Source organism: Elephas maximus, chromosome 3 (genome assembly GCF_024166365.1).
Source record: "Elephas maximus indicus isolate mEleMax1 chromosome 3, mEleMax1 primary haplotype, whole genome shotgun sequence".
Lineage (NCBI taxonomy): Eukaryota > Metazoa > Chordata > Mammalia > Proboscidea > Elephantidae > Elephas > Elephas maximus.
The window spans coordinates 30,450,969-30,472,183 of record NC_064821.1 but is presented as its reverse complement, the minus strand read 5'-3'; the positions used below and the strand labels follow the sequence as shown (position 1 = coordinate 30,472,183).

General features: G+C 40.4%; 1 protein-coding gene across 2 annotated transcripts in view; it reads right to left on the bottom strand.

The window, feature by feature from the left end:
• The window catches only part of LOC126072186 (zinc finger protein 699-like), a 317,390-nt gene that overhangs the window by 144,045 nt on the left and 152,130 nt on the right, over positions 1-21,215 (bottom strand). Inside the window, exons 3-6 of one of the 2 annotated variants that reach the window (XM_049876965.1) lie at positions 13,809-14,055; positions 4,018-4,144; positions 2,882-3,032; positions 2,079-2,373 (exon numbers count right to left, since the gene is read on the bottom strand). The exons of the other annotated variant lie outside the window; for it this stretch is intronic. Of the exons in view, the coding sequence (XP_049732922.1) occupies positions 2,079-2,373; positions 2,882-3,032; positions 4,018-4,144; positions 13,809-13,811 (576 nt within the window). The 5' untranslated portion in view covers positions 13,812-14,055. The remainder of the gene's footprint in view (positions 1-2,078; positions 2,374-2,881; positions 3,033-4,017; positions 4,145-13,808; positions 14,056-21,215) is intronic. 2 annotated transcript variants of the gene reach the window in all.

Here is a 21,215-nt window from a genome sequence, read left to right as displayed (position 1 = left end):
TATTTTATTGTACGCAAATACCATCAATAAAACGTTAAGAAATATAAAACCAGATTTGCTTAAGGCTATTCCCTGCAGCCTTATGTTTAATAACCAAAGACTTTAAAAAAGGTAAAGTTTAGCTTGGACTAAGAAAGTAAGAAATACTGATGAGGACAGTGCAGCAGTTAAAATGAAACTGTCATTTTCCCCAAAGGCACAAAGTAGCTCTAATGACCTTTTCTTTGAGTTCGTATTGCTTTGTTACTCACGGAGAAACTTTGTTCTTTAATCACAGACTTTTAGCAATTTGCTGTTTGAAATTACAGCAGTAAGGATGAAACATCCCGCTTTTGACCAGAGTCTTTCCACTGTGCATGCTTATGCGTCCAGAGAGAATGGAGGAATGACTACGTTTTCCCACATCCCTTACATTCATAAGGTCTTTCTCCACTGTGAGTTTTTAAATGCCTAGTGAGGTGTGAGGAATGACAAAAGGCTTTCCCACATTTCTTACATTCATAAGGTCTCTCTCCACTGTGAGCTGTCATATGTCGATTGAGATGTGAGGAGTAACTAAAGGCTTTCCCACATTCCTTACATTCAAAAGGCCTCTCTCCACTGTGAGTTCTTACGTGTTCAGAGAGATAAGAGGAATGAGTAAAAGTCTTCCCACATTCCTTACATTCATAAGTTCTTTCTCTACTGTGAGTTGTCATATGTTTAGTGAGGTGTGAGAAATAACTAAAGGCTTTCCCACATTCCTTACATTCAAAAGGCCTCTCTCCACTGTGAGTTCTTATGTGTTCAGAAAGATAAGAGGAATGAGTAAAGGCTTTCCCACATTCCTTACATTCATAAGGTCTCTCTACACTGTGAGTTCTTATATGTCTAGGGAGGTTTGAGGAATCACTAAATGCTTTCCCACATTCCTTACATTCGTAAGGCCTCTCTCCACTATGAGTTGTTCTTGTATGTTTTATGAGGTGTGAGACCTGCCTGTAGGCTTTCCCACATTCCTTACATTCATAAGGCCTCTCCCCACTGTGAATTTTCATATGTGCAGTGAGGTGTGATGACCGTCTAAAGGCTTTCCCACATTGCTTACATTTATAAGGTTTCTCACCATTGTGAATTCTTATGTGTTCAGAGAGGTAATAGGGACAACTAAAAGTTTTATCACATTGCTTACATCCATAAGGCCTCTCTCCACTGTGAATTCTTGTATGTTTACTGAGATGTGAGGATTGCCTAAACGCTTTCCCACATTCCTTACATTTATAAGGCCTCACTCCAATGTGAGTCCTTTTATGTATACTAAGGAATGAGGCCCGACTAAAGGCTTTCCCACATTCCTTACATTCATAAGGCCTCTGCCCATTGTGAGTTCTTATATGTTGTGTGAGGGATGAGGCCTGAATGTAGGCTTTCCCACATTCCTTACATTCAAAAGGCCTCTGTCCACTGTGAGTTCTTATATGCTGAGTGAGATGTGATGACTGACTAAAGGCTTTCCCACATTCTATACATTCATAAGGCCTCTCTCCACTGTGAACTCTTATATGTTGAGTGAGAGATGAGACATGACTAAATGCTTTCCCACATTCCTTACATTCATAAGGCCTCTGCCCACTGTGAGTTCTTATATGTTGTGTGAGGGATGAGGCCTGACTAAAGGCTTTCCCACATTCCTTACATTCAAAAGGCCTCTGTCCATTATGAGTTCTTATATGCTGAGTGAGGTGTGATGACTGACTAAAGGCTTTCCCACATTCCATACATTCATAAGGCCTCTCTCCACTGTGAATTCTTATATGCTGAGTGACAGATGAGGCCTGACTAAATGCTTTCCCACATTCCTTACATTCATAAGGCTTATCGCTATTACAAAATTTTTTATGTGAAATGAGGGATGAAGGATGACTAACGGTTTTATGACATTCTTTACATTCATGCCTATGACCTCTCACATGTGTCCAAAAGGACGATAAACTACAGAAATCTTTCCCACATTCACTACATTCATATCGTTTCTCACCATTAAGTATTGTCACAGGATTCTTAAAGGTTGAAATACAAATTAAGTCCTTCCCACACACCTTACATTCATGGGGTTTCTTTCCAGTAATAGTTCTCATAGGTGTGGTTAGGTGAGAGGGAAAACTGCAGGCTTCTCCACGTTGCTTAGACTGACAGGTATTGCATCCAGTGTGAAATATGGCATGATGGTTATGTGATGAGCAATCCACGAAGGCTTTTCCACACTCACAGAATTCAAATGGATTTACTACTGGAGGATTTCTCTTCAGCACAGTTTGATTTGGAATCCAGCTGAAGGTTTTCCCAGACTGAATGCCTTTATTACTTTCACAGAGGTTCTGTGCTGTATGACTTCTGTTAAAAATAGGTAACACAGTGTTGTAAATAAAATTTTCCCATTTCACCATTAACAAACACAGTGAAAGTGCGTGGTTTTTGCCCTGACTTGTCAAGTGTTTCATAGGTCAAATCATCTAGCAGAAATACTACCATTACTGTCATTGTTTTTCTAAAATATGTGGCATTCTGATAATTGTGTTCAAGTAAAGTATGTTTCAAATACTCAATACTTGACTCAAATTTATGAGAATGTTATATTGTGAAAATTCTCTGAACCCATAATTTTACAGACAGGTTTATATATATTCTTGTCAGGTACTGTCCAGTTGGTTCTGACTCACAGCGACCCCATGTACAACAGAATGAAACATTACCTGGTCCTGCACCATCAACACACTTGTTGCTACTTTACCAAACGTTAAATATATAAACATGCATATACATATATATATATATATATGATATCAGGACACATCAGAACTTTTTCTGAAACACTGTTTTCTCTCATATGAATGACACTCACCTCAAATGTCTCTTCTGGTTTTTATGCCGATCTTTATTGCCACATGATTTGGAGATTTCTCCTACCATAGGGGACCAGGTATTCTTCTTCATGAATTGTACCATTACGTGTTCACTGAATAACGTTTTTCCATCATTAAGGTTTCGAGAGACTGACCCAATAATTCAAGTTTAGGTTCACAACATAAAACACAAAGGAAGGGGATTATTAGGGAAAAAGAAAAAAAAGGCTGTTATGAACAAAGAATAACTTAAGCCACATTTCATTTTTTCAACACATGAAGATGGTTAAAAAGCAATTTACTAGGTAATACATCCATAAGGATCAACAGTGACACAAATAGGTGTAATTAGGAGAGCTAACTAGAAAGATACTAGACACAATACACATGTAACATTAAAAGAGGAAAATGGACTCCATAAACCGGGTGTGAGAGGATTGCTAAAGGCAGGAAAGTAAGCTGAAGTATCTATGATGTTGCATCTTCAATCCAAAAGAAACTTTTTCTAGCTTACTGATTCAAATGTAATTCCCACCATGCAGGAATGGTCCTTCAAAAAAAAATTCTTGCTTTCCTGATGCTTCCCGACACGGTGGCCCCAGAAGGGTCCTATCTGCACTGTACTTGCTGCTCTGGCAAAACGACTGGGTATAGCTGACATGGTGTTCATGGAGAAATGAATATCACAAAGGAAGGCAGTGCAGAGCAGTGAACATTTCCCTGACACTGAATCAATACATTGCTCATCAGGTTCTCTGAAGGCAGGTAGGTGTGAGCTTATTTCCAGCAAAACAATCATGTCAAACTTGTAATAAACACAGTAAAATTCTCTACAAGGTCCCAAAACACAAACCTCTCAGAGGCCCAAAGTGACCCCTGAAACCAATACTTACAATACTTACAGAGCCTCAAAAGTTTTCAGTCACAAGAGAAACGAAAACTTGCTCCAATAGACGCAGCTTTATGTTCACGGGGATGCCAGGATATGCAGGCTCCATACACCAAGGGACCATGCCTATTTTATTTCACAATTTATTCCCATTCCTCAGCCCAAATACTGGACCAAACTCAATGAATAAAATATTTTTGTTCACTGAAGGAATAAATTTTTTTTTTTAAATGACGCCAATCTTACCTACAGAGGCTAGGTTTCTGAAGGTTTCCATCATCACATCTCTGTAGAGCTTCCTCTGAGCAAGATCCAGCAAAGCCCACTCTTCCTGGGTAAAGATCACAGCCAGATCCTCAATGACCACTGAGTCCTAAAACATCCCACACATTCTGGATCAGCAAGGTACAATATGCTCCAATGTTTACAAGAAAGAAAGGTGAGGTTGACTGTTCTGAGTAACTGAGAATTCATAGGGATTTGACACAAGGTTCTATGTTTTACCAAACCTTTGTCCCTTCACTAAGTACATTCACTTCCTCACTGATTGCATCCTGTCTCATAGACTTCCAACACACTGAAATAATCTCTCCACAGTTTGACTGTGACTAAGTGCAGTCTTATTTCTCTCTTTATGGTCTAGAACAATTAGAAAACATAGCAGAAATTAGACAAATGTTCTAATTCAGATCATCACTTCTCTCTGAACAATTTTAACTCCTTCCATAAGACCCATCAAAAGACTCAACAAAACATAAAGCACAGGGTGAAGGAAAGCTGAGGTATCAACAACTGGGAAACACTGTAGAAGGGCAGTGTTCACTTTTGCCCCTCACAGCCATGAAAGGATCAGGGGCCCACACAAACAAATTGGTAAACCAAGTCCCTAAGGTAGTCCTATTTTCTTCAACAACTCTAGGGAATCAAGTGACAGGTACATATGCAGAAAAAAAGAATAATCTTTTGGAGAATTAGTAATCTAAATGTCAGTCACCTATTTTTTAAAAAATTATTCTGTCATCGTGTATGTCCATTTTATAGGGACAAGCAAAGGTAATAAAAGGAAAAAAAAAGGCACAAGTAAAACACAGGAAACATGAAAATCCAGATCTCCCCACAAGTCTCAAATTTCAAGACCTGATGTACACCAATTATTACTGCCTGTTCCCCTCAACAAACATAAATCCATACACTCCCACAAAAACAGTCTAATGTTTTAAGACAACAAAGATCAATACCTCTGCAGAAACAAGAATAGCATTTCTTTTTGTTTGCTGAGAAGAGATTACAATTCCCATTTTGTAATGACTGCACATGATGAACGTAATTAGCTTCATCAAGTTATACGTGAAAACACTACTGAATTGGCAAATGTTTATGTAATAGTCTAAATCATTTCAAAAATGTTCATAGAATCTTCACCAGGATTACTTTCCACCTCAAGAAATCATTTTCTTTGCTCATCCATAAGAAGTAACTCTGCATCTGTTAAAATTTTATCATGAGATTGGAGCAATTCAGTCAAATCTTCAGGCGCCACTTCTAGTTCTCTTGCTATTTCCACCACATCTGCAGTTACTTCCTCCACTGAAGTTTTGAACCCGTCAAAGTCATCCATGAGGTTTGAAATCAACTTCTTCCAACTTCCTGTTACTGTGGACATTTTGACCTCCTCCCACAAATCACAAATGTTCTTGATAAACACCTAGAATGGTGAATTCTTTCTAGAAGATTTTCAATTTACTTTGTCCAGATCCATCAGAGAAAACCGTCTATGGCAGCTGTAGCCTCACAAAATGTACTTCTTAAATAATAAGACTTGAAAGTCAAAATTACTCCTTTATCCATGCACTGCAGAATGGATGCTGTGTTGTTGTTGTTGTTAGGTGCTGTTGAGTGTGTTCCAACTCACAGAGACTCTATGTACCACAAAACAAAACACTGCCTAGTCCTTCATCATGCTCACAATCGTTGTTATGCTTGAGCCCATTGTTGGAGCCACTGTGTCAGTCAATCCCGTTGAGGGTCTTCCTCTTTTCTGATGACCCTGTACTTTAGCAAGCACGATGTCTTTTTCCAGGGACTGCTCCCTCCTGACAACATACCCAAAGTATGTACAACGCAGTCTCCCCATCCTTGCTTCTAAGGAGCATTCTGATTGTACTTCTTCCAAGACAGATTTGTTTGTTCTTTTGGCAGTCCATGGTATATTCAATATTCTTCACTAACACCACAATTCAAAGGCATCAATTCTTCGATCTTCCTTATTCATCGTCCCGCTTTGGTGTGCATATGATGGGACTGAAAATGCCAAAGCTTGGGTCAGGCGCACCTTAGCCTTCAAGGTGACATCTTTGCTTTTCAACACTTTAAAGAGGTCGTTTCCAGCAGATTTGCCCACCACATTGCGTCTTTTGATTTCTTGACTGCTGCTTCCATGGGTTTTGATTTATGGATCCAAGTAAAATGAAATCATTGACAACTTCAATCTTCTCTCCGTTTATCATGATATTGCTTATTGGTTCAGTTGTGAGGATTTTTGTTTTATGTTGAAGTGTAATCCATACTGAAGGCTATGGTCCTTGATCTTCATCAGTACATGCTTCAAGTCCTCTTCACTTTCAGCAAGCAAGGTTGTGTCATCTGCATAGCAAAGGTTGTTAATGAGTCTTCCTCCAATTCTGATGCCCTGTTCTTCATGGAAACGGTGGTGGCGTAGTGGTTAAGTGCTACAGCTGCTAACCAAAGGGCTGGCAGTTCAAATCTACCAGGAGCTCCTTGGAAACTCTACAGGGCAGTTCTACTCTGTCCTACTGGGTGGCTATGAGTCAGAATCAACTCGACGGCACTGGGTTTGCTTTTTTTTTTTTTTGGCTCTTCTTCATACAGTCCAGCTTCTCAGATTTTTTTATACAAACTGTATAGGTATGGTGAAAGGATACAACCCTGTCGCACATCTTTCCTGATTTTAAACCATGCGGTATCCCCTTGTTCTGTCCGAACAACTGCCTCTTGATCTATGTACAGGTTCCTCAACAGCACAATTACGTATTCTGGAATTTCCATTCTCTCCAATGTTATCCATAATTTGTTATGATCCACACAGTTGAATGCCTGTGCATAGTCAGTAAAACACAGGTAAACATCCTTCTGGTATTCTCTGCTTTCAGCCAGGATACACCCGAAATCAACAGTGATATCCCTTTTTCCACATCCTCTTCTGAATCCATTGAATTTCTGGCAGTACCCCTTCGATATACTGCTTCAGCCACTTTTGAATGATCTTCAGTAAAATTTTGCTGTGTGTGATATTAATGATATTGTTCAATTATTTCCACATTTGATTGGATCATCTTTCTTGGGAATAGGCATAAATATGGATCTCTTCTAGTTGGTTGGCCTGTCTTCCAAATTTCTTGGCTTAAACAAATGAGCACTTCCAGCACTGCACCTATTTGTTGAAACATCTCAATTTATAATCTGTCAGTTCCTGAAGCCTTGTTTTTCACCAATGTCGTCGGTATAACTTTGACTTCTTCCTTCAGTACTATCAGTTCCTGATCATATGTTACCTCTTGAAATGGTTGTTATGTCCACCAATTCTTTTTGGTATAATGACTCTGTGAATTCCTTCCACTTTCTTTTGATGCTTCCTGTGTCATTTAATATTTTCCCCATAGAATCCTTCACTATTGCCAACTCAAGGCTTGAATTTTTTCTTCAGTTCTTTCAGTTTGAGAAATGTGTGTTCTTCCCTTTTGGTTTTCGATCTCCAGTTCTTTGCACATGTCATTGTAATACTTAACTTTGTCTTCTCAAGCTGCCCTTTGAAATCTTCTGTTCAATTCCTCTACTTCATCATTGCTGTGTTAGCAGGCATGAAAACATTAATCTCCTTGTCCCTCTCCATCAAAGTTCTGGGTCACCAATGTCGATAAACAGTAATATTTTGAAAAGAATCTTTTCTTCTGAGCAGTAGGTCTCAACAGTGGGCTTAAAATATTCAGTAAACCATATTATAAACAGATGTGCTGTCATCCAGGCTCTTTTGTTCAGTTTACAGAGCATACACACAGTAGATTTAGCTTAATTCTTAAGTGCTCCAGGATTTCCAATATAGTAAATGAGCATCAGCTTCAACTTAAAGCCACCAGCTGCATTAGTCCCTAACAAGACAGTCAGCTTTTCCTTGGAAACTTTGAAGTCAGGCATTGGCTTCTCCTCTTTAGCCATGAAAGCCCTAGATGGCATCTTCTTCAAACATAAGGCTGTTTTTCAACACTGAAAATCTGTTCTCTACTGTGGCTACCTTCATCAATTATCTTAGCTAGATCTTGTGGATAACTTGCTGCCACTTCTACATCAGAACTTGCTGTTTCACCTTGTACTTTGATGTTACGGAGATGGTTTCTTTCCTTAAATTTCATGAGCCGACCTCTGCTAGCATCACATTTTTTTCTGCAGCTTCTGCACTTCTCTCAGTCTTCATAGAATTAAAGAGAGTTAGGGCCCTACCCTGGATTAGGCTTTGGCTTAAGGGAATGTTGTGGCTGGTTTGGTCTTCTATCCAGATCACTAAAATTTTCCCCACATCAGCAATTACGCTGTTTTGCTTTCTCATCATTCATGTGTTCACTGGAACAACACTTTTAAACTTCCTTCAAGAACTTTTCCTTTGCATTCACAACTTGGCTGTCTGGCAAAAAGGCCTAGCTTTTGGCCTATCTCGGTTTTCAACATGCTTTCCTCACTAAGCTCAATCATTTCTAGCTTTTGATTTAAAGTGAGAGGCATGAAACTCTTCTTCTCACTTGGACACTTAGAGGCCATTGAAAGGTTATTAATTGGCCTAATTTCAATATTGCCATATCGCAGGGAATACGGAAGCCCAACTGAACAGTCAGTTGGTGGAGCAGTCAGAATACACACTACATTTATCCATTAAGTTTGCCATCATCTATGGGTGCAGTTTGTGGCACCCCAGAACAATTACAATAGTAACAAACAGCAAAGATCACTGATTAAAGATCACCATACCAGATATAAGGAAAAAAAAAAAGTCAGAAATATTGCAAGAATTACCTAAACGTGACAGAGACATGAAGTGAGCACATGCTGTTGGAAAAATGGTACCAACAGACTTGCTCAACTAGGGTTGCCACAAACCTTCAATGTGTAAAAAAACACAGTATCTGTGAAGCTCCATAAACAAAGCACAATAAAACAAGGTATGCCTGTACTCCAAAGTACATACATACTGAAAATACCTCATTTTCTCAGTAAAATCAGATAGAGAACAATTATATCCATTATTCTATCCTGACTCAACATTGTCCTAAAGGTTGTAGCTGGTAAATGCCAGAAAAGAACACTAAAGTTACCATTCTGGTGAAGGGTATGACAGTACACAGTACTGGGGAAGCCAGCACAACCTGACGAAGGCAAGGTCACGAAAGCTCCACAGACACGTCCAAACTCCCTGAGAGGCCAAATTACTGGGATGAGGGCTGTGGGGGCCACTCTCTGAGAACATCGACCTCAATTGGCATAATAGTTTATAAAGAAAATGTTCTATATTCTACTTTGGTGAGTAGCGTCTGGAGCCTTAAAAGCTTGTGAACAGCCATCTAAGACACTCCACTGGTGTCACCCCATCTGGAGCAAGAGGGAGTGAAAAAACCAGACACCAGGGAAAGATTAGTTCAAAGGACTAATGGACCGCAACTACCACAGCCTCCACCAGACTAAGTCCAGCATAACTAGATGGAGCCCGGCTACCATCATCAACTGCTCTGACAGGGATCACAATAGCGGGTCCTGGACAGAGACGGAGAAAAATGCAGAACAAAATTCTAACTCACCAGGAAAAAAAAAAAGACAAGACTTACTGGTCTGACAGAGACTGGAGAAACCCCAAGAATATGGCCCCACACACCCTTTTAGTTCACTAATGAAGTTACTCCTGAGGTTCACCCTTCAGCCAAAGAGTAGACAGACTCATAAAATAAAATGAGACTAAATGGGCACACCAGCCCAGGAGCAAGGACAAGAAGTCAAGAGGCGACAGGAAAGCTGGTAATGGGGAACCTAAGGTCAAGAAGGGAAGAGCGTTGACATGTCATGGAGCTGGCAACCACTAATATGTATATTAATTGTTTAATGAGAAGCTAGCTTGTTCTGTAAACCTTCATGTAAAATACAATAAAGAAAGAAACGTAAAGAGATAAGAACGTTAAATGGGGAGAAGGGGAGGAGTACCAAGCACATTTATTTTACAAATTAGTTAACTGTTTATTTAGAACCCCAAAAGATGGTGCACGTGATAAGAGGACTGAGTGATTTTACCAAGTATTCAGGCTTCAGAAAAAATAAAAAAAGGTTTACTTTAAGCATTTCAGTTCTATACACTAGTTCCAAGGTGTGGAGAAATTAACTTTGAAGAGAGAACATGTATGTTAATAAAAAGTACCTAAAAGGAATGTAGTTAATTAAAGATCCTAATGAAAAAATTATAAAACATTATTAAATGACACCCAAGTAAACTGAACTAAATGAAAAGGTAGAGCATGCTCTAAGAAAACTGTTTTCCCCAGAAAGACTGTTATTTCCTATGCACTTCTACAAAATTCCAAGTAACTTAATTATATTTTAGGGCTTCACCAAAAAAATAAAAATGTACTTGAAAGTGCAAATGCCCACGAAGTGTCAACATGTTCTAAGGAAAAAGACATGGTGACTTGTCCAAATATGCCATGTACATAATTACACTTTTATATATTTAATTTGTAAATAAAGGCATATCTTAGTGTAATATCAGTATACACAAAATCACCAATGGAAGAAAACAAACAGCCCTAGAAAAGGCCCATTAATCTATATAAAGTTGATTCATAACACAACAAGCAATGCAGGGCAGTGACAGAAAGCACATACACTTCTATATGTGAGGTAGTGTCAACTAAATGGAGTCTCTGAGTGGCACAAAGAGAAAATTTGGCCTTGGTGATAGAAATGATACCAGTGATGGCATAACCAAATTTTGCAAGACCGGTAACTTCTTCATCGCAGACACCTTTTTGCAACAAAATAAACGACGACTATACACATGTGGACTTTGCAGGATGCAATGCACAGGAATCAAATCAACTACTTCTGTGGAAAAAGACAATGGAAAAGTTCAATATCATCAGTCAGAACAAGGCCAGGGACTGCCTGAGGAACAGACCATTAATTGCTCATATGCAAGTTCAAGTTGATGCTGAAGAAAACTAGAACAAGTCCAAAAGAGCCAAAGCATGACCTTGAGTATACCCCACCTGAATTTAGAGACCTTCTCAAGGGCAGATTTGACATGTTGAACACTAATGACTGAAGATCAGACGAGTTGTAAACTGACATCAGGAACATCATACATCAAAAAAGCAAAAAGTCATTAAATAGACAGGAAGAAAGAAAAGAATAAAATGGATGTCAGAAGAGACTCTGAAAACTCACTTTTGAATGTCAAGTAGCTAAAGCGGAAGGAAGAAATGAAGTAAAACGGCTGAAAAGAAAATTTCACAGGGCAGCTCAAGAAGAAAACTTAAGTATTATAATACAATGCGCAAAGACCTGAAGATAGAAAACCAAAAGGTAAGAACACGTTAGCATTTCTCAATCTGAAAGAACTGAAGAAAAAATTCAGGCCTCGAGCAGCAATACTGAAGGATTCTACAGGGACAATATTAAACAATGTAGGAAGCATCAAAAGAAGATGGAAGGAATACAAGTCACCATACCAAAAAGAACTGGTTGGCCTTCACCCATTTCAGGAGGTAGCATATGATTAGTAACTGATGGTACTGACGGAAGAAGTCCAAGTTGCACTGAAGACATTAGCCAAAAACAAGACTCCAGGATACGACGGGATACCAACCGAGATGTTTCAACAGACGCAGTACTCTCTTGCCTATGTCAAGAAATATGGAACACAGCTACCTGGCCAATGGACTGGAAGAGATCCATATTTATGCCGATTCCCAAGAAAGGTAATCCAACCAAACGTGAAAATTATCGAACAATATCATTAATAGAACATGAAAGTAAAATTTTGCTGAAGATCATTCAAAAGCGGCTGCAGCAGTAAATCAACAGGGAACTGCCAGAAATTCTAGCCAGATTCAGAAGAGGATGTGGAACCAGGGATATCACTGCTGATTTCAGATGGATCCTGGCTGAAAGCAAACAATACCAAAAAGATGTTTACCTGCGTTTTATTGACTATGCAAAGGCATTCAACTGTGTGGATCATAACAAATTATGGATAATACTGGTGAAAACGGGAATTTCAGAACACTTAACTGTGCTCATGAGGAACCTGTACATAAAGAGGCAGTTGTTCAAACAGAGTAAGAGGAAACTACGTGGTTTAAAGTCAGGAAAGGTGTGCATCAGGGTTGTATCCTTTCACCAAATTTATTCAATCTGCATGCTGAGCAAATAATCCAAGAAGCTGGACTATATAAAGAAGAATGAGGCATCAGGATTGGAGGAAGACTCATTGATAACCTATGTTATGCAGATGACACAATCTTGCTTGCTAAAAGTGAAGAGGTCTTGAAGAAATTACTGATGAAGATCAAAGACCACAGCCTTTGGTAGGGATTACATCTCAACACAAAGAAAACAAAAATCCTCACAACTGGACCAATAAGCAACATCATGATAAATGGAGAAAAGACTGAAGTTACCAAGGATTTCATTTTACCTGAATCCACAATCAACACCTATGGAAGCAGCAGTCAAGAAATCAAAAGACGCATTATACTGGGCAAATCTCCTGCAAAAGACCTCTTTAAAGTGCTAAAAAGCAAACATGGCACTTTAAGGACTAAGGTGTGCCTGACTCAACCCATGGTGTTTTCAATCTTCTCATATCCATGCTAAAGCTAGAGAATGAATAAGGAAGACTGAGGAACTGACACCTTTGAATTATGGAGCTGGTGAAGAATTTGAATATACCGTGGACTGCCAAAAGAATGAACAAACTCTCTTGGAAGAAGTACAACTGGAATGTACCTTAGAAGAAAGGATGGTGAGATTACATCTCACGTAACTTTGGGCATGTTATCAGGAGGGTTCAGTCCCTGCAGAAGGACATCATGCTTGGCAAAGGGTCAGCAAAAAATAGGAAGACCCTCAATGAGATGCACTTACACAGTAGCTGCAACAATGGGCTCAAGCACAAAAGACTGTGAGGATGATGCAGGACCATTCTGTTGTACAAAGGGATGCTGTGAGTTGGAACTGGCTAAATGGCACCTAACAAAGATTAGGCACAGGTGGGAGGCCAAGGACCTAGACTGGGGATTCATGCTCTCCACATACCTGTAAACCTCAAGGTAAAAGCATTCCCCATGGCGGGGGGTGGCTAAGAGGAGAATGGGTCTGGAGACCCCACACAGGTTCCAGATGGGACTCTCTGTCCCCAGGTTCATACCTTCGGTGACCTTAGGAGAGCACCACCACCACCCAGGACCCCATAAACAGTCAGGGCCTTCACCCACAATCCCTCATCCCCCTTTTCTATGCCACAACACAGTGTGAGGTGGAGCTATAGTTTTAGAACTACAGAGAACATGCTCCAGTGCCTGGCGGAAGTCAAGAAAACTGTTAAGATAGACGGGACAGGGACGGCTCTGGAAGGCTGTGTCTCAGCCTCCACAGCCAGAGCTGCTCTGTCTTCAGACCCTGTCATTTAATACAGAGCACCAAGGCCCAAGGTGGGGATGTTAACACCCCACAGTGCCAGCTCTGACAGTCACATAAGGAAGGTAATTCCAGACACACGAATCTTGAAAAGCCACCTATGTATAGGAGAAAGGCCCAGTGACAGTGGCGCAGAGCCTTAGGATACCTCTTAGGTCTCAGTCCCTTGGCCTCCTCTGCCGCATTTTTGCTTCTTTGAAGAACCACAGTCCTGCAGCACACAGCTGGTCTCCCAATATCAAGCCTCACCCACTTATGGTAAGAATAACCCAGTTCTCTGTAGAACTCACCATTTCCTTGCTCCAGCTTCTTGAATTCTTCAGAGAGCATCAACTCTTAGCCCAAGAATCCACTTGAGTAAGAGGACGGGTGTGGAAGCAGAGCACCAGGCAGTTTAGAAGCAGATGAATAATGTCTGGTCCACACACTAGTCAGGGCAGTTGAAACTGGACTTGTGATTTACAGATGTGGATGATGGTATCCCCAGGTCCCCAGCTGACAAGACTGGACTAGTTCTCCCCTTACCACACTTGAGATCTGAAATAGAAGAAGGATGGGGCAGGAATAGCCTTGAGTAAGCAGGGAGGGGCAGGTTTTTGGCTTCTTCTCAGGCTCAGGGCAATGTTTCCTGCCCTGAGGGTATTTGCACTGAAGGTAGAACAGGCTCCAGCCTCTAGAGTACAGACCTGCATTCTTCATGCAGCTCCACAGGCTCTTCATTCTGGCAACAAGATCATATATGGGAGGAATTTATTCATCCCAGAGCATAAGAATGCTCATTACACACAAGGATGGCAAGACTACGTCTCACATACTTTGGACATGCCAGGAGGGATCAGTCCCTGAAGAAGGACATCATGCTCAGTAAAGTCGAGGGTCAGCAGAAAAAGAGGAAGACCCTTGACGAGATGGATTGATACAGTGGCTGCAACGATAAGCTCAAGCAGAGCAACAATTATGAGGATGGCACAGGACCCGGCAGCATTTCATTCTGTTGTGCAACGGGGTTACTATAAGTCAGAACCAATTCAACGTCAGCTAACAACAACAACAGAGCATGAAGCTTGGCCAGGTGGAAAACTTGAGCATGATCTCCTCCAAGGAGTAAGGGGTCCAATGCTGAAGTGCTGGGTTCTCCTATGTAACTTTGTCCCTTACAGATCAACACAAGCATTGTTATTGGATATTAACATGGATGAATTTTCAGGAACAATATATTTTTCAAGTTTTGTCAATGAACTCATCCTGGTTCATTCATTTTTAATTATGGGCACTTCAAACACTTCTTTTTTGCTTTAAAAACTTTTTCTTTTTATTTCATTTATAGCATTGTAATATGTGGTCTGTATCTTTCCTATTGCTTTTGCAATTAACATTTTTTTTCCAGTTTTTTTTCTTTTTTCCCCTTTGTTCTCAAACCGTGATACCACCAGTCCCTAAGCTTTTGAGAAATCTGAGAGAATTCTTGAGCAATTTGTCTTTCAACTTTATAATAAATCAATCAACAAATCAGAAAGTTATTAAGTTTTCTCTAAGGGGTCATTTCCTTCCTTTGTTCCCATTTCTTTCCACACCGCTACCCTGCTTCCCCTCCAAGCCACCTCCTATCCTTTCATTTCTTGCTCTCAGTGTAAGTGTTCTCTCTCTCTCATGCTCTTTACACCAGTGTCTCTCTTTAGCATTATCCTTTCTTTTGCTGGAGCCCTGGTGGTACAGTGGTTAAGAGCTCTACTGCTAACCAAAAGGTCTGCAGTTCAAACCCAGCAGCCACTCCGTGGAAACCCTATGGGGCAGTTCTACTCTGTACTATAGGGTCGTTATGAGCAGGAATCAACGCAACAGCTACGGGTTTGGTTACTTGGTTTTTCTTCTGTTACTTTCTCTAACAGCACTCTCTAATTTTCATCCACATCCTTAATTCTTATTGTTTCCAGCATAAACTAGCAGCTGGTTCGGTATGTAGAATCTTAAGCCCTACCCTAGAATTTCTGAATCAAAATTTGCATTTTAACAAGATCACCAGATTACCTACACTGAAGTTTGTGTGTGATGCATCCACTGATCTATAGCCTGTAACTCAAAGAATGAGCATTATAAACAGATACCCTTTGAACCATCTACATCTACAGTATATCACTGCACTATCTTCCTGATCCACAACTAATCGCCATCCCTAGGCCTCCTCACAGTCTTCCTTAACTTATAACAAGCTCCTGTCCTGCCTGACGTCATTTAACCATGGTTGTCATTTCCAAAATCTATTCACAGCACAGGAACTGCTTAACGCCAGTAAGTGGCTGTCCACTGGCCTTCTAAAAGCCCAGAGTACTCAGCATGGTTCTAAATGACCTGCTGTCATTGGCCCCTCCAATCTGGCTCACACAAACCCCCACCTACACTTTGTTTTCTCTGCTTCAGTCATCTCTGACCTTCATCAAGGAATGGATGACACCAGGTTCTCTACTGTGTCAGGGATTTACACGCTCATTTTTCCCAACAGAAATACTCCCCCGCCCCCAACAGCACATGCTATCAGTCCTACACAACCATGCCCGTAGCTAAATAAAACTAATTTCCTGAATCTTCACTTAAATAATTTTACTTTCCAAGCATTTTAACCTGTCTGGTTAAAACAAACATTATTCTAAAATAAAAAGCTTGACAGCTTACTTGGTTTATATTTTTGAAATATGCCTCTTGCTGCTGGGTGGAGAGCATCCCTTCTTGTGATAAGAGAGAAAGGAGGACGTTCAGAGACTCTCACAGACTAGCTTGGACTATTTCCACTAATCTAGTGAATGGATGCTAATGCCACTTACTGGATAGGAATGCCAGGTGAGCACTTGATTTGTGCAGGGAAGATTTTAAAGCTCTGCCTTAGACATGTATACAGTCCTCAGTGCCCCAGGTGGACTATGGGAAGGGTTTGGTCTATGAGTCCACTGGTACCCAAGAGCCCATATGTCAAGGTTGTCTTCCTGGACAGGAAGAATCAAACTGAAACCTCTGAAATAGGCTCCATTCCCACTTCTGAAGCTCCAAGCTAAAGGAAAGAAAGAGCACAGTTCTGGCACGTAGTAGGCGTTTAGGAAATGTAAGTTGATATTATGATGTTATCTGAGGGACAACTCTTAGATTCTTAACTAGGAAAATTCAGTAGTTTTAAATGAAAGTTTGCATTTGATATGAAGTGACTATATTACCAATTATGTCTCCAATGGGAACTTCAGTCCAAAAATGGAGTACTTTTACAATACCTACCTCTAGGGAAAGGAAGGGAAAAATAAAAGGCACCACATTTTTCTACCCATGTTGAGATTACAAATGGTGTTTAATGATCATTTTTACTTTATACATTTTTGAACTTTTGGACACATGCAATACTATTACAGTTTTAAAAACAAGATCATTTCTTTTCTCCACACATTAGTTTTCAACACTGGATTCTTAGATCAATACCAAAAGAACAACAATGAAAGACAAAACAGATCAATTAAAAATCTTGTGCATCACAACTAGATCAAAGCAAAAGCTAAGAAGTTTCCTGGACACATCCAAACACTCTGAGGGACAGAGTAGGTGGGGCAGGGGCTTGGGGACCACAGTTTCAGGGGACATCTAGGTCAACCGGCATAACAAAGTATATTAAGAAAATGTTCTGCATATCACTTTGGTGAGTGGTGTCTGGGGTCTTAAAAGCTTGCAAGCAGCCATCTAAGATGCATCAATTGGTCCCATTCTACTTTCAGCAAAGGAGAATGAAGAAAACTAAAGACCCAAGGAAAATATTAGTCCAAGAGACTTAAGGTCCACACAAATCAGAGGCTCTACCAGCCTGAAACAAGAAGAACTAAAAGGTACCTGCCTACCACTAATGATCACCCTGACAGGGACCACAACAACGAGTCCAGGACAGAGCAAAAGAGAAGTGTGGAGTGGAACTCAAATTCACATAAAAACACCAGACTTAATGGTCTGACAGAGACTGGAGGAACCCCCCAAAACTATGTCCCCTGGACGCTCTGGTTCCCAGAACTAAAACCATTCCCGAAGCCCACTCTTCTGACAAAGATTAGACAGGACTAGAAAACAAAAAATCATACACGTGAGGATGTGCTTTTTAGTTCAACCAGATACACGAGATGAAATGGGTGGCTCCTGTCCAGAGGTAGGATGAGATGCCAGAAAGGGGCAGGAACTCACTGAATAGACACAGGGAACCAGGGTGGGAAGAGACAGTGTGCTGTCACATTGTGGGATTGCAACTAATGTCACAAAACAGTATGTGCACAAATTTTTGTATGCAAGACTGACTTGATTTGTGAACTTCCACTTAAAACACAATAAAAATAAAATTAAAAAAAAAAATTTTTTTTGTATGTGAAATTAACTTGAGCTATAAACTGTCACCTAAACAACAACAACAAAAATCTTGTGCATCAAAGGACTTTATCAACAAAGTGAAGAGACAACCCACAGAACGAGAGAAAATACAGTGGAAACCTGTGAGAGCCTGAACTCAGCAGGGCTGCCTTGTTTTTACAGGTCTTGAAGTTTTACGCCTTTAACAAGGTGCAGTCTTACCACTTTTCTATCATTTGTTTTAGTGGAAAATATTTGAGTTTTCCTTCTCTAGCAGTTTTCACGTTGGCAGCTAATTGCAAGGACGGTGGTCTGAACTCATCTGTCAGCTCTGTGGGAAAAAGACCCAGCAATCTGCTCCTATAAAGATCACACCCCAGAAAACCTTACGGCACAGTTACTAGTCGATATGAGTCTATAAAAGCCTTGAGGGCACCTAACAACAACAGCTATATACCCAAAGGGCACGAAAGCAGGGATGCAAACAGGTATTTTTACGCCAGTGTTCCCTGCAGCACTATTCGTAACAGCTAAGAAGTGGAAAAAAACAAATGTCCACCAACAGATGCACGGATAAATAGAATATTATTCAGTCAAAAAAAGAAAAGTTCTCATAAATGCTACAACATGAATGAAATATGTCAAACACAAAAGGACAAATATTGTACGACTGCACTTACATGAAATGGCTAACAAAGGCAAATGTACAGAGACCGAATGGTTACCAGGAAGGATGGGAGGCAGGAGGGGAGTTAAGGCTTAAGAGGCAGCAAGTGTCTGCTAACGGTGATGGAAAACCTGGAAACTGACAGTGGTGATGGCTGCACAACACGGTGAAATTAATCAATGTTACTGAATTATACACGTAAAAATGGCTGAAATAGGAAAAGGTTTTGTCATATATATTTTACCACACACAGAAGAATAGATAGCATGAAATGAAATTATTAAAACAAGAAAGAAAGAAACTTAGTTTCTTGATCTGAGTGAGTGAAAAGAGGGACGGTTAGGTACTATGGGGATAGAGGGAGGAATGTGGGTGCTTCACAGATTTAATGCCAACCTTAGGCTTTAAAACCTAGAGAAATAACATCACATTTGAGAAACTGCAGTGTGTAAAGAAAAGGCTTTTTAAGGTAACTGGATCTGGATCACCTTGTTACTAAAATTAAGAGGGAAAAAACACACACACACAAGACTGCTTCTGTAACAAAAACAAAACAAAACAAAACACACAAATTATAACCCTAAACAGTAAAAAAAAAAAAAAGATTAGGCTAATGGCATAGGAGTTTCCAAAGATTTCTCAAACAGGACACTTAAATTTGCTCCACAGGGTTTTCAATGCTGTGACCTTTTGGTAGCAGATTGCCAGGACTGTCTTCCAAGGCAAATTTGGGTGGGTTTCAACCACCAACCTTTCAGCTAGTAACCTGACCTTTTCCGCAACCCAGGGACTCCTACTTGACTTTTACTTTGTAAGATAATCATTACAAAGGATGAGGTACATTTTGCAATGCAGGAGTGTGCCTGACCCTCTAGGATCTGTTCAAGTACTTTGGTTAGTTTCATTACACATGCCTCCCAGTTTGCTCTCATTCCTAATATTCACTGTTCAGGCATTGGATTTATGCACGGTTTTTACGCCAAGAAACCTTTAACCTTTCAACAAGCGTGAAGCTTTGGAAGCAGAAACTGTAGTTGAATCCCCAGTGTCCAATCCCGCACAGATCACCCACACTGGGTGCGTGATCCCCCTCACCACCTATATTAAGCTGGTTCAGCAACAACACATTTCACATCATAAGAACTAGGGTTGGCTGTATTGTTTCTCACATGATTATGATGAAAATTTCTTCCTTACATCCAAAGAAATACCTCGAAACCTGCCTCTTACTAAATATTTCCCCCTGAAATTAGGATAAATGTGGTCCTAAATCTACACCCTAGTTCCAAGCTATGTTTCTTAATTCTTCCTCTGTCTTAAACATCTATAACCATTAAAGTAGAGGGGATATATTCCTCACCACAATCTTACTGTTTGTAAGATGAGCAATAGTTAACAAAAGTGCTGCCTTGAAAAAGCTGTCATGGATTGAATCGTGTCCCCCAGAAGTATCTGTCAACTTGGCTAGGCCATGATTCCCAGTATTGAGTGACTGTCTACTATTTTGTCATCTGATGTGTTGATCCCACGTGTTGTAAATCCTGACTCTGTAATGTTAATGATGGCAGGATTAGAGACAGCTATGTTAATGATGCAGGACTCAATCTACAAGATTAGGCTGTGTCTTAAACCAATCTCTTGAGATATAACAGAGAGTAGAGAAGAAACATAAGGGGACCGCATACCACCAAGAAAGCAAGGCCAGGAGCACAGCGGGTCCTCTGGACCCAAGGTTCCCATGCTGAGAAGCTCCTCAACCAGGGTAAGACTGATGACAAGGACCTTCCGCCAGAGCTGAAAGAGAGACAACCCGTCGCCTAGAGCTGGTGCCCTGAATTTGGACTTTTAACCCCCTAAACTGTGAGAGAATAAATTTTTCTTTGTTAAACCTATCCACTTGTGGTATTTCTGTTATAGCACCATTAGAGAACTAAGAGAGAATCACAGAAAACAAAGGGGAGCCATTTTAGGCAGAGAAATTGTGATCAGGAATATGCCTTTTTAAGAACAGACCCGAATTTGAGTTCAGACACTGTCACTTGTCCACGGGCAAGCTATTTAATTTCTCCAAGGCTGTTATTCTTGTAAAATGCTGCAAATATTCCCTACTTCAGTGTTGTTAATAAAATGAGGCGCAGTATATAAAGTGGAGCCCTAGTGGTGCAGCGGTTAAGAGCTATGGCTGCTACCCAAAAGGTCAGCAGTTCCAAACCATAAGCTGCTCCTTTGAAACCCTATAGGGTAATTCTACTCCGTCCTGTGAGTCAGAATCGACTTGACGGCAACAGGTTTTGGTTTTTTTGTTTTGTTTTTTAGTATATAAAGTACTTAGCAAATTGCCCAGTCCTTGTGATATAGCTCGATAAGTGGTAAATATACATACAAGGCATGCTGTGTTTCAGGCCTGCTCTCAACGTTGTGTGTGTGTACGCGCAGGAGTGCTGGCAAATGAGGCTGATGAGTCTGTCTGAATCTGGATTGGAAAAATAAAAAAGAAAACGAAGGCGGAGCACGGCAAGCGGCAGACTGGAAGCGGTGGAATCAGGGCACTTAGACTCCAACTGACTACCCTGGGCATATACGAGGCCCGTGACTCTGCATTTTTCACCAAAACCCGGATGATGCTGACGCTACCGGTCTGAGAACCACGCTTTTACGTAGCGAAGAT